A 13277-nucleotide genomic window follows, 5' to 3' on the forward strand; every position below is an offset into this window, starting at 1 on the left:
TTGGTTTTGTTGGTTTTGTTCTGAAGAGGTATTTCATATAACAATACAATGAATATCCTTGGTACATCTAACTTTGCACTATTACAGTGTACATCCTTGTATATAGACCTTGGTTGATAAGCACAATACTTCCCAAGGCTAGAATCCAGTTAGTGACTTCCTGAATTAAAAAGTACAGGCATGGGGGCGCCTGGGTGGCGCAGTCGGTTAAGCGTCCGACTTCAGCCAGGTCACGATCTTGCGGTCCGTGAGTTCGAGCCCCGCGTCGGGCTCTGGGCTGATGGCTCAGAGCCTGGAGCCTGTTTCAGATTCTGTGTCTCCCTCTCTCTCTGCCCCTCGCCCGTTCATGCTCTGTCTCTCTCTGTCCCAAAAATAAATAAACGTTGAAAAAAAAAATTTTTTTTTAAAAAAATAAATAAATAAAAAAATAAATAAAAAGTACAGGCATGTATTTTAGATTTTTGTTAGAAATAAATGTCATCTGTTAGAGATATCTCTTCAACCACCCCCGAAATACATGGACTGAATAGGAGGAAGTTATCAAAATAATAATAGTCTATGACCATTAAGAAGGGTTAAGATACTGAGTTCTTAAACACAGTTCAATGCTTACTGAAGGACCTGAAACTTTAGAATAATGAAATAATTGAAAATTAAATAAAATACTAATTAGGGGCACCTGGATATCTCAGTCGGTCGGTTAAGTGTCCGACCTCAGCTCAGGTCATGATCTCACGGTTCATGGGTTCGAGCCCCACATTGGGCTCTGTGCCGACAGCTCAGAGCCTGGAGCCTGCTTTAGATTCTGTGTCTCCCTCTCTCTCTGCCCCTACCCCGTTTGCATTCTATCTCTCTCTTTCAAAAATAAAAAAAAACATTTTAAAAAATTATTTTAAAAAATAATAAAAATAAAATACTAAAATTACAAAATGTCTGGACTTTAATTTTAGCAGAATGTCTTCAATGTATCACTGTTAAATATTAAGGCAGCTGCTGGTTTACCCTTATTTAACTAAGAAAAATCAGGTGTTTTGTGGGTTTTTTTTTTTTTTTTTTTTTGGTTTTTGGGGTTTTTTTCTGTTTTTGTTTTCATTTTAATCAACCACAGGTTTTGGAACCTTAAATACCTTTTTTAGCATCTACTGAAATGATTACATAGATTTTATTTGACCTGTTCAAATAATGTTATACTGGTACAGTTCCTGATATTAAGCCATTTTACATTCCTAAAATAAGTGCTCTTTAGCAATGACATTCATTTTTTAACGTATACTTAGACTTAATTCACTAATGTTTTATTTGGGATTTTTCATATTTGTATTCCTAAGTGCAAAGTCAGTACCCTTCTTCTCTCGTACTCTGTCGAGATTTCGATACCAATTCAGTAGTATTGACTTCATAAAATAGAGCACTGAAGCCTAACTACAGGTACCATTTATTGAACATTTTAGCATTCTTTTTTTTTAAGATTTTTTTTAAGTTTATTTATTTTGAGAGAGAGAAAGAGAGAGAGCACAAGTGGGGAAGGGGCAGAGAGAGAGGGAGAGAATCTCAAGCAGGCTCTGCACTGGTGGTGCACGCAGGGCTCGAACTCACTAACTGCCAGATCATAACCTGGGCCAAAGTCAGATGCTTAACAGACTGAGCCACCTAGGTGGCCCTGAACATTTCAGCATTCTTTTTACATGCTTCCCATGTAAATTTCATGATAATCACATGATTTCTTATCTCTATTTCGGAGATGGTGCAGCTGAATCCCACAGACTCAAAATCTCCCTCAGATCACCCACCACTGAATGAAAGAGTTTGCACTTCAAAGTAGGGATCACACTAGTAACCAATGTTCAATGCTACTTGCCATCTTTGTGTCAACATTCTAGAACAAGAAGCACTGGAATTAAGTATTGTTTGAAAATGGTTCAGGCAATCATAATCATTTCTGGAAACAATGCTTTGAATAGCAATACCTTTCACAGTTACTCAGTGAAGTTTTCTACTTCCTGAGTCTATTTGAGAAAGTTCAATTTTTACAGAAAATCATCTATTTCTCCAAAGTTTGAATATTCTTAGCATCAACTTTCGAAGAACTAAAAAAGCATTTCAAAAACAAGAGACTAAAGTTTACCTTGACTTTGGGCCAGATGAAGAATTTTTGATGTAACATATCGGGCAGTATCTGATTCTGCAGATTCAGTATTGATCTTCTCCAGCTGAGCCAGGAGTCCCACGATCCGTGAATTATTGGTAAGGCTAAAAAGAATGTTACTTTATATTAGGACACATTCTACATCAATTGTAAACTCAACACTAGAAGATCACTGTTTAAAAAAAAAAAAAAACTCTACCCTTCTAAAAACATTAAGCGTTTATATCACATTTCCTTACTCTGTGTTATATAGCTCAACATTGCTAAAAATTCTATTAATTTAAATGAGAAACACATTCCATTTCAGAAAACCACAAATATGCACTCAACCCTGCCCAGCAATCTTAAATCACGCCCTGAAAGTTCATCTTTACACTCTCCAAAAAGACGTCTTACATTTCCTAGGCTCACCTCAAAACTCTAATCATCCCACCCACCCCAGTTCACTCTCAGTGCCTTGCTTTATAATCGTTATAAGTTCAAAAAGGCACACACTCATCTTCCCACTACCAGATCCTTAAACCTATCTGATTCTCTATCCACATTCTTTCTTCTTTGTTCTCTTTCATTATACATTGCACATTTGATACTCTTCTAGGTATTACAAACAGTAAACACAACAAAAATTCATGCCCCCTACAGACTGAACATTCCAATGGTGAGAGATAAATATGTTGATAATCATACAGTATTTAAGGTGGTGGTAAGTGTTATAAAGAAAAGCAGATTGGGGGAATAAAAGGTACAGGGTAAGGGATGCAATTTTAGACAGTGGTCAGGGAAAACCTCATTGACAGGGTATCATTTAGGGAAAGACCTGAAAGAAGTAAAGGAGTAAGCTGTGCAGAAATCTGCAGAAAGAGCTGTCCAGGGAAAAGGAGTCACGACCACGAAGACCCCAAAGCAGGGGTCTGCTGCATTCAGCTAAAGTGAGGTGACCCATGTAGCTGGAGCAGACTTCAAGGAGAGTAACAGTAACATGTGAGGTCAGAGTGGGGGTGGGGTTGGACAGAGCACCAACATTTAAAGCTTTGCAGGCCACTGTAGGGATTTTGGTTTTTACCCTAAGAGGGATGGAAAGTTTTTGAAATGAGCGATGTGCTCTGATGTTTTAAAAAGGCTCTTTGACTGGCATGTGGAGACTCAAAGAACAATCCCTCCCCTATTTACTTGCCTCAGCCCCTCCTGCATTTTCAATGTCTTTGCTCCTTCAATTACTTGTAGTACATCATCTCCCTCTCTCCCTTTCAACTGGATCATACCCCCCTGGCACACGAATCTCCTGCAGGAGCTCCCACTAGCTGCCATGGCATTTCCGTTACTCCTTGAAGGAGATGTCTGTGCTTGCTCTCTCCATTTTCTCACATACTGTTCACTTTTCAAGCTTGCCTTCTGCACCTCGAGATCTCCCAACCTCCTGTGGTCACTTCCTTCCTCGTTACACTCAGTCTCCCAGCACTATCAGATAGCTCCCTCTTCCTTCACCTCCTTCTTTGGGCTTCAATGACCCCACTCTCTCCTCACGTTCTTCCTGTCACCACCACTCTGAGATCTCGTGATTGGCTCCTCCTCCTGTGACACATCTCTACATGCTAAAGACCCCACACAGCTCTATCCCCAGCTCTCTTCTCTTCACTCTCTCCACTCTTCAACCAGTGTGGTCTCATCTAATCCCACCACTGTTATGATCTAAATGCTGCCTGGCTCCTACACTCAACTCCAGCCTCACCCTGATAGCTTACCCAACCTAGCAAGCCCAATATAAAACCACCCATTCTTCCTCTCAACCTATTCTTCTTCCAATCTTAATGCTCCCAAACTCACGTGAAACCATCCGTTGCTCAAGACAAAAATCTGGGCTCCCTTCCCCACACACCAACCCAATAACAGCTCCATCTCTGAAACATCTCAACTTCATCCACTTGTCTCCCTATCTACCATTACTACCCAAGTCTAAGCAATCATTCTCTCTCGCTTGGAAATCAGAGCCTCATAACTAGTCTGCTTTCATTCTTGCTTGCCAATAATCCATTTTCACAGTACTTTTTTTATCTTTTTGTTTTGAAATAATTATAAACAGGCACAGAAAGTTGAAAAAATAGTAGAGTGGTCCCTTCCATCTTTCGCCTAGTTTCCCCAATAGTTACATTTACATGAACTACAGGGCAACAGCAAAAACCAGGAAATTGACATTGGTTACTTATACAGTTCTAGGCCACTTTATCACATATGTAGATTTATAGAACCACTAATATAATCAAGTTGCTGTCCAGCTAAAACCCCTTCAATGGCTTCCCTTCAGCCGTTAGGCCAAATCTTATTTACTTATCACAACATACTAGACTTTATATCATTTGGCTTCTGTCTACCTCCCCGACTTGACTTCTCACAATGTTCCCCTCACACACTGGGATCCAGTTGCAGTGGATTTCTATCAGTTCTTTGAATATGACATGTTTTTCCCCAACCTCAAGGTCTTTGTGTTTGCTGTCTTCTCAATCTGGAGGGAGGTTTCTCCCAGCTCTATTTAGAGCTGGCTCCTTCTCATTTCAGGCTACAGCCCAACCATGGGACCATTTCCTCACCAGCCCCTCCACTTCCAATATTAAAGTGTACCTATAGAGAATTTATCACAATCTGTAATTACATAAGCTCCACAAAGGTAGAGATCTTGCATGTCACCCAGTACTTCAAACACTGACTGGTATAGCATAGGCAATACACATCTAGAAACATATGATAAACAAACAATATATGTTTTTTCAGATTAACTGTGCCCAATGCTTTGAATTTGGAAGTACTTCAACTGAAAAGGTATCTGAAGTTTGAAAAATACACATTAAGCACACATTTGAAAATATACCTAATATACCATTTAAAATAACGCAACACGGGGCACCTGGGTGGCTCAGTCAGTTGAGTGCCCAATTTCCACTCAGGTCATGATCTCACAGCTCGTGAGTTCAAGCCCCACGTAAGGCTCTGTGCTGACAGCTTAGAGCCTGGAGCCTGCTTCAGATTCTGTGTCTCCCTCTCTCTCTGCCTCTCCCCTACTCGCTCTCTGTCTCTCTCAAAAATAAATAAACATTAAAAATATTTTTTAATTAAAAAAAAAAGAACACCACAAATCCACAAAACCCATGTATGTGTACGTATCATATATATGTGTATATACTATATGTAATGTATAGATACTTATATCATTAAAGACTGAACTCAGGAACACATAAGAGAATCTAGCTATCTTTCATTAAGCCACACATTAAAGATATTTGCAAAAATGTAATAAAAAATGCCAGTCTTCTATCTTTTTGAAAATATAGTTATTTCTAAAACAAAATGTTATATTATTATACAATTGGTTTATTATCATTTTAAAATGAATAGTTTTAATTTCTCAGTTTTAATGTATAATACCATAAATATCAATAGATAAAATAACTCACATCAACAAAAACTTTTTGGAGTCTTCATCAATTTAAGAGCACTAAAAGGTTCTAAGCTAAAAAATTTAAGAACCACTCCTCTAGGCTTATCTTGCACATTTTGTGCTCCTGACCTAGAATCAGCCCTTTCTCCAAAGAGCCCTGGTTCTTTCTGGTGAGAAATGGTACTAAGACACCACAGTTTGCAAACTAGGGAGCAAATACATCTTTAAAAACAGTTCCATAACCCAGATTTAAGAGAAATTTGCATTAAGGAAACCAAAATTCTGAAATTTAATAACTGAGTGTTTCTTAAATTTTCTCCATATTATTTTTCTCTTAAAGGTCATCTCTGTATTTTTCAGTAGCTAATAAAACATCTACTATTCAAAAAATTCATGAACATACAAAACATACTAAGTGTAACACACATTCTGTTCTATTCCAAATTAAAAATTTATCAGTAACTCTTAAAATTTTTAAATTACACCACTGTATAAAAAGAAAAAAGAAAAAAAAAAACCTTTCATCGGAGTGATTCCATTCTGAGAATCATGCTCTTTCAAATGGATGGATGGATGAATTTTTGGAAGGGAAGCAAATAATTGAGAACACTGGCAAAACAATTTCCCTTTCTATTCCTATTTTTCTCATCTACAGAATGAAAACTGAACAAAATACTTTAAGCCACCCCAATTTAGCTCTAAGAACGTAAAGCTGCAGACACTAATATTGAAGGAATCACCAGGTGAACACCAGAGGGCAGCTCTACCTTCTGAATAATTTTCAGACTTTGGAAAATCTGAGGGTGGTGATAAGCTATACAACTATTCAATGGACAATCTGAACTACACCGAGAAAAATTTTAAACAACAAGACTCGGAAAAGAATGTTATCTTCCCTGCCTTACCCTATTCTTAGATGAATCAAAATGAGGCTCAGACCAAATTCCAGAGATTCAACTTATAATTGTTAATTATTATGTAGTAAAAAATCATGTAATTGGAAATATGAACAATATGAAACACATCAAATCAAGTTAACCTCCAAATGGACATTTTTTTAGGTTTTTTTTTTCCTTTTTTTTTTTTTTTTTTGAGAGAAAGAGGGAGGGAGAGACAAAGAGAGGGAGAGAAAATTTCAAGCAGTCTCCACACTATCAGTGCAGAGCCTGGGGCAGGGCTCAAACCCACAAACCATGAGATCTTGACCTGAGGCAAAATCAAGAGTCAGATGCGCTTCACCGACTGAGCCACCCAGGCGCCCTTCAAATGGATATTTTAAAAATAATATCATTCAAATATCTGTTTCACAGTGGTCACCTACTGCTTTGATATTTGGGTTTACTCTCAGAGCTATTTTTCTAAAAGCATAAATTTTCTTGGATATTACAAAAGTCCCAATGATGTACAGATATTAATCTGCAACAAATTATTTCCCAAGCAAGTGCAAGGGCTATAGAACCTACCTTCATATTATAAATAAATGTTATTATCTTTTTCACCTTAAAATGTAGATAATAAAGATGTCCTTGTAAAACAGGTAAAAATATCTCACAGGAAAAAAAAAAAAAAACAGAAATATACTAAAGTTTTAGACTTAAACATGAATCACAGGAATTTAGTTTTAATTTCAAACAATACAGTTTGATTTCTAAAATGCACATTATCTTTCAGAAATGTCTGTTCCTCATTTATAGGTCTTTTTTACCTGTCTTTTATTACTTTTGCTTTGTTTACATTTTTACTGTTTCTCTCCAAACACTGAACACAAAACTTTATTTTCTTCCATCATAAATCAAAGGACAATGAAAAACAGAAATTTCATTATCATTCTTCTGTAGAAATAGTTAAGTATTTAAATATGTATGTTTGGAAAACAATATTATTCTAACTGGAAGAGAACAGTAACTATTTCTCTGACTACTTATTAGAATTAAATGCAATAAAGTCTTCTCTAACAATAAATTCTAGTTCAATACTACCAAGTGACTTGTTGTTAAAGACAACCAATAAAATCTTGTTAATAAAATTGCAAACTGCCTAAATTTATACTAGGATCAGCAATAATTAGTCAAGTTTTCCTTGAAAGTCCTTCACCAAAGTTAATAACATGCTAATGATTTTCTATTCATTATTTTTTATAACTTCTCTGGTAACGTTCCACTGGGATTTTAGGTACACGTTTATGGCTAACTGCTTTGCCCTGGTATCTGTCCTATCTTTCAGAATAACAAGTTTCAGTCAGGTGTGAGCCACCCTGGTAAGCCATACTTCTCATTTTTAGCTTAATGTAGAAGTTAGTATAGGCTAGATCACAGGCTCTCAGTTTTGTTTTAGTGTTTTTTTTTTTATTGTCTCATGATATCTTTATATTCAAAAATTACTGGGGACCCCCAAAAGAGGTGTTATTTTCAAGGGAAACAGAAATCATCCGACAAACAACCTGAAAGACCAGGACACATCAATACGATAAAAACTACAAAACACTGCAAAAAATATTAAAGAAGATCATAAAAAAGGAATATGCTGTCCTCAAGGGTAAGAAGACTCAATGTTGTCAAAATATCAATTCTCCCCCGTGGGGCGCCTGGGTGGCTCAGTCAGTTAAGCATCCAACTCTTGATCTCGGCTCAGGTGACAATCTCACAGTTCTGGGATCCACACTGGACTGGACATGGAGCCTGCTTAAGATTCTCTCTCTCCCTCTTCCTCTGCCCCTCCCCCACTCACTCGCAGGTACTCTCTCAAAAAAAAAAAAAAAAAAAAAGAGAGAGATATCAATTCTCCCCAAACTGATGTATAGAATCAAGGCAATCCAATAAAAATCCCAGCAGGCTATTGTGTAGAAATTATAAAACTGATGCTAAATTCACATGAAAATACAAAGAAACCTAAAATACACCAAACTTTGGAAATAAAAGAACAAAGTTGGTGGACCAACACTAATTATGAGACTCATAAAGCCACCAAGGCAGAGAGGTATCAACACCAAGATAAACATCTAAATCAGTGGAATGAAACAGAGTCCAAATATAGATCAACACATACATGACAACTAATTTTTGACAAAGATACAAATTGTTGATTGAGAGGATTTTGCAGGTATAAACAGACCAAACTTACCAAACTGTACTCTCTATGTACAGTTTGTTGCACAATGATTGTATGTCAATGAACTTGTTCACAAATTATAGGTGGCCTTAGTAAGTACTCTTGGGTAAGACAGAAACTACACAGAAATGGATGGAGCGTGTGAAAGGAGATGTAGATTGCATTTACAGACCATTTCAAATTTTTTTGGCTTTTAAGGGAATCATATATATTGGGTAGTGACAGAAGAGCAGAGTCTAAATACTGGGAAGCCCTGATCTTGTTTAAATAGTAATGAATGAAGAAGTTAAACATTCAAGACAGAAGCACAAATGATTAAAAGACCCTGAGAAGGAAAGAGGGAGGTGAAATCAATAACACAGGTTTCAGTATTAGTCTTTGACAATAAAAGAGACACATTCTCTGCTGCAGGAAGTGACAAGATGGTAGGCAGAGGATGGGATCAAATAAAGGGGAATATGGAAAATTTTGGTGCCAGAAATATGAGGATAATAGATTGTATTATCTCTGTGATATCATAAGGGGAGGCCATTTGTTAAGGATATGTATTTGAGATGTCTGAGGATTTCAAAGGTTTAAAGGGTGAAAGAAAGTATAAAATAATCATTACAAAAATTGAGAAAATGAACTTTCCAGAGAACCACAGTCACAAGATTGCTGGGCTCAGTTCAGGCCGATGATCAGTAATTTTTAGTGATATCTGCCAAGTTAGTTCATCCTCCAATGTCATTTAGCTACTCAACAAGTTTATCCAGAGAAAGGACTCTGTCAGATGGGTGTGATGGAAAATAAAAAACGAGGTAAAGCCATTTCAGGTATTTTCAAGAGTGTAATGATAGACAATGGATTCTACACTGGGTAAGAAAGGAGGAGGTGAATGAGAAAAAATAGAAGTCAACAGATTAGCACTCTCAGTAAGGGAGAACTCTTGTAATACAGACACTGGAGCAAGTGAGCTAGAGAGATAAAAGATTAGAGCAAGGGAAAAGAAGGATTTGACCCTTTTCTATCTATCTCAATTTATCTTACTGAATTCAGGTTTTTTTAAGTTTATTTATTTATTGTGAGGTAGAGACAGCACAAGCAGGTAAGGGCAGAGAGAAGGAGAGACAGAATCCCAAGCAGGCTCCATGCCATCAGTGCAAAGCCCAATGCAGGCCTTGAACCCATGAACAATGAGATCATGACCCACACCAGGATCAAGAGTCAGACACTTAGTCAACTGAACCACCCAGGTGCCCCTGCATACAGTTTTCTTCACAGAGCAGTATAACAAGTATTACTAGAAACTATAATTTCTCTTAGATGAAGACCATTTGCAATGATCACCTAAAACAGCAGCAAAAATAACAATAAATATCCAGTAAAAACTATTTCAGGAGAAAAAAATGAAAACTAACACTAAGAGCCAGAAGTTGTCAAACTATAACTTCATATTCTTATGAACAACAAGCTAGTAATTCTAGATACTTTAGCTAATCAACAGAAATAGCATTACTTGTTGCACCTAATCCCAAAAAGAAGACTGGTGCTCCTTTTTAAAACACAGTCAGTACTTAATTCCTTTACTATAGAAATTACAGAAATACTTGAACAATGAAATTTGTTACAATGTATCACATAGCTAATACCTGGAAAACCTAACAATTTAAGGAATAAATCTTTTTTTTTTAAATTTTTTTTTTTAACGTTTATTTATTTTTGAGACAGAGAGAGACAGAGCATGAACGGGGGAGGGTCAGAGAGAGAGGGAGACACAGAATCTGAAACAGGCTCCAGGCTCTGAGCAGTCAGCACAGAGCCCGACGCGGGGCTCAAACTCACGGACCGTGAGATCGTGACCTGAGCCGAAGTCGGACGCTTAACCGACCAAGCCACCCAGGTGCCCCAGGAATAAATCTTATCTAAATAAACTGTGTGGGGCACCTGGGTGGCTCGGTGTGTTGTGTCTGACTTCAGTTCAGGTTATGATCTTGCATTTCATGAGTTTGAGCCCCACATTAGGCTCTGTGCTGACAGCTCAGAGCCCAGAGCCTGCTTCGGATTCTGTGTCTCCTTCTCTCTCTGCCCGTCCCTTGTTCATGCTTTGTCCGTCTCCCTCCCTCCCTCCCTCTCTCTCTTTCTCTCTCAAAAATAAATAAACATTTAAAAAAATTTTAGGGGCTCCTGGGCAGTTGAGCATCCGACTTCAGTTCAGGATTGATGGGATCAAGCTCCACGTTGGGCTCTGTGCTGACAGCTCAGAGCCTGGAGCCTACTTCAGATTCTGTGTCTCCCTCTCTCTCTGTTCCTCCCCCACTCACACTCTGTTTCTCAACAATAAATAAATAATTTTCTTTTAATTTTAAATAAACTGTGTATATGCTTCTCATTAGAAAACAGAGTAAACCATACTTGTAAGTGCAAAGTTGTAGTAAATGTAACATACAACACTGCTACAAAGCAAAAAAACTCTATTATCAATATTAATAAGTTGTCATTTACTGAGCCTGCTAGACGCTATTTAATCTTTGCAACTTCATAGTGATAGCATTATTATTACACCCATTTTATAGACACTTAACAGGGTTAAGTAATCTAGCTTAAAAAATTCCAAATTAGAATCAAAGAGTTTGACTTTTAATGAAAGAGTCCACAGTAAAACCTTGCTAAGGACAATTTCTTGGTACATTCAAGCTTTAGTCGATATGATGCTTTAACTCAGGGGTAGTTAAAATTTTCCTGGAAAGGGCCGGACACTGTGGACGAAACAGTCTCTGTCATGATTACTCAACTCTGTCACTCTAGAGCAAAAGTGTCCAGACAATATATAAATGAAGGAGCACAGCTTGTTACAATGAAACTTTATTTATGTACACAGAAATTTCATATAAACTTCCTGTGTCATAAATATTCTTCCCCCCCCACCAACCATTTAGAAATGTTAAAAACTATTCTTCGGGTGCCTGGGTGGTTCAGTCAGTTAAGTGCATCTGACTCTTGATTTTAGCTCAGGTCATGATCTCACAGTTCATGGGATCGAGCCCCAAGTCAGGCTTCCCACTGAAAGCACAGAACCTGCTTGGGATTCTCTCCCCCGCCCCCTCTCTCTGCCCCTCCCCCACTCTGTTTCTCTCTCTTTCTCTCTCTCTCTCTCTCTCTCTCTCAAAATAAATAAACTTAAAAAAAAAACTATTCTTAGCTCATAAGCTATACAAAAACAAGAGGTAGACCAAATTTGGCCCATGGGTCATAGTTTGCTGACTCTTATTTTTAACTGAAAAGTTAAACATTAATAAATATTAATTTAAAAATATAAATACAACATACAATCATTTAAACATAAATAATATTTTCAAGTAAGGAGTTTCAAATAACCATTGGAGTATTATTTCCATAACTGATACATATTGGTATTTAGAAGTACAGTACCTCTTCTCTGATACCACTTTTAACTTGCTCATCTTGAGTTACTTCATTTCATCATTGCAGATAATCTAAAAGAAAAAACGGTAATGATTTTAAACACATGATTGTTTCTAAATATTAGGTGACATAAAAGCCAGACAACTGAAAGTTTTTATTGTAAAGATAACAAGATAACACAAGAAACCAAAGAAGAATGTTTTGAGTTTTATGTGCTTCTGGCAAGCTACTTCAATGTGCAAAAATGTGTGACTAGTATAAGACCTAAACCCAGCCAGTAAAAAGTTATCAAAATCCTGGTGCTACAAAAATGCAAAAACCTAACATAATAATCTAATATCTAGTGTTAACATTTCTTTTGAGACAGTTCAAATTATCTTTCCTGTTCTTACATTCCTCCTTAAAATACTCAAACCAACCACAGCAATGTACTTACTTGTCCACCATTCACACTGTGGTCAAATACTGTTAAATGTGTACCATTATTTCTATGAGAGAGCACTTTTTAACAACAAATTGTGTACACAGTAAAAACCATCTATAATATCTCATTCAATATACGTAATGCATATTTTCCTCCAACAAAGTTTTATCATTAGAAAGTGTACATTATACATTTTAAAGCTTTAAATCTTGGCTTGCAGAATCTTTACAACTTTTCATATTTCTTTTGCAACTATTCACCCTCCAAAAAAGAAAAAAAAAAAAAAAAAAGAACCCTGGACATTTTTAAATTTTATATATAAATGCTTACTGAGGCAGAATTTTGTGGCATCACTAGAAAGTTTAAAAATTACTGCCAATTCAACAAGTTTCTCACATATTTATGCAATATATAGTAATGCCATTTAGTTAAAGGGAAGGAAACATGCAAAAGAACATAACAGATTTAGAAGATACAGGTATTCTGGATGTTTTTCTTCAATTAACAAAGAACTTTCGACTTCAATAAAACACATGATTTTTTTTTTCAATTTTTTCATTAACTCAATTATAAAAGAGAAAACATGTATTTAGGATTATGTATAAAAATTACATAATTGTTTTTAAGGTTACTAGAAATTTTAAATTGCTATTCTTTTAATTGACTTAAAAAAAAAACCTACCAATTGAAAGTAACTTTTTCCAATTTCCAAATTAATTAAGAATCAAAAATCCAAAGGAGGAAAAAAATCCTATGTAATTTCA

At 36.5% G+C, this 13277-nt stretch overlaps 1 protein-coding gene across 7 annotated transcripts in view; it reads right to left on the minus strand.

Moving 5' to 3' along the window:
- Nucleotides 1–13277, minus strand: part of AGTPBP1 (ATP/GTP binding protein 1) — a 199873-nt gene that overhangs the window by 127380 nt on the left and 59216 nt on the right. For 4 of the 7 annotated variants that reach the window (XR_003964299.1, XM_030293980.1, XM_030293978.1 and 1 more), the window contains exons 2-3: nt 12075–12160; nt 2126–2250 (exon numbers count right to left, since the gene is read on the minus strand). Coding sequence is in view for 6 of the 7 variants with exons in the window: in XM_030293980.1 (XP_030149840.1) it covers nt 2126–2250; nt 12075–12127 (178 nt within the window). In the remaining variant the exon portion in view is untranslated. The remainder of the gene's footprint in view (nt 1–2125; nt 2251–12074; nt 12161–13277) is intronic. The other 3 variants (XM_030293983.1, XM_030293981.1, XM_030293982.2) reach the window with 1 other exon arrangement.

Source organism: Lynx canadensis, chromosome D4 (genome assembly GCF_007474595.2).
Source record: "Lynx canadensis isolate LIC74 chromosome D4, mLynCan4.pri.v2, whole genome shotgun sequence".
Taxonomy (NCBI): Eukaryota; Metazoa; Chordata; class Mammalia; order Carnivora; family Felidae; genus Lynx; species Lynx canadensis.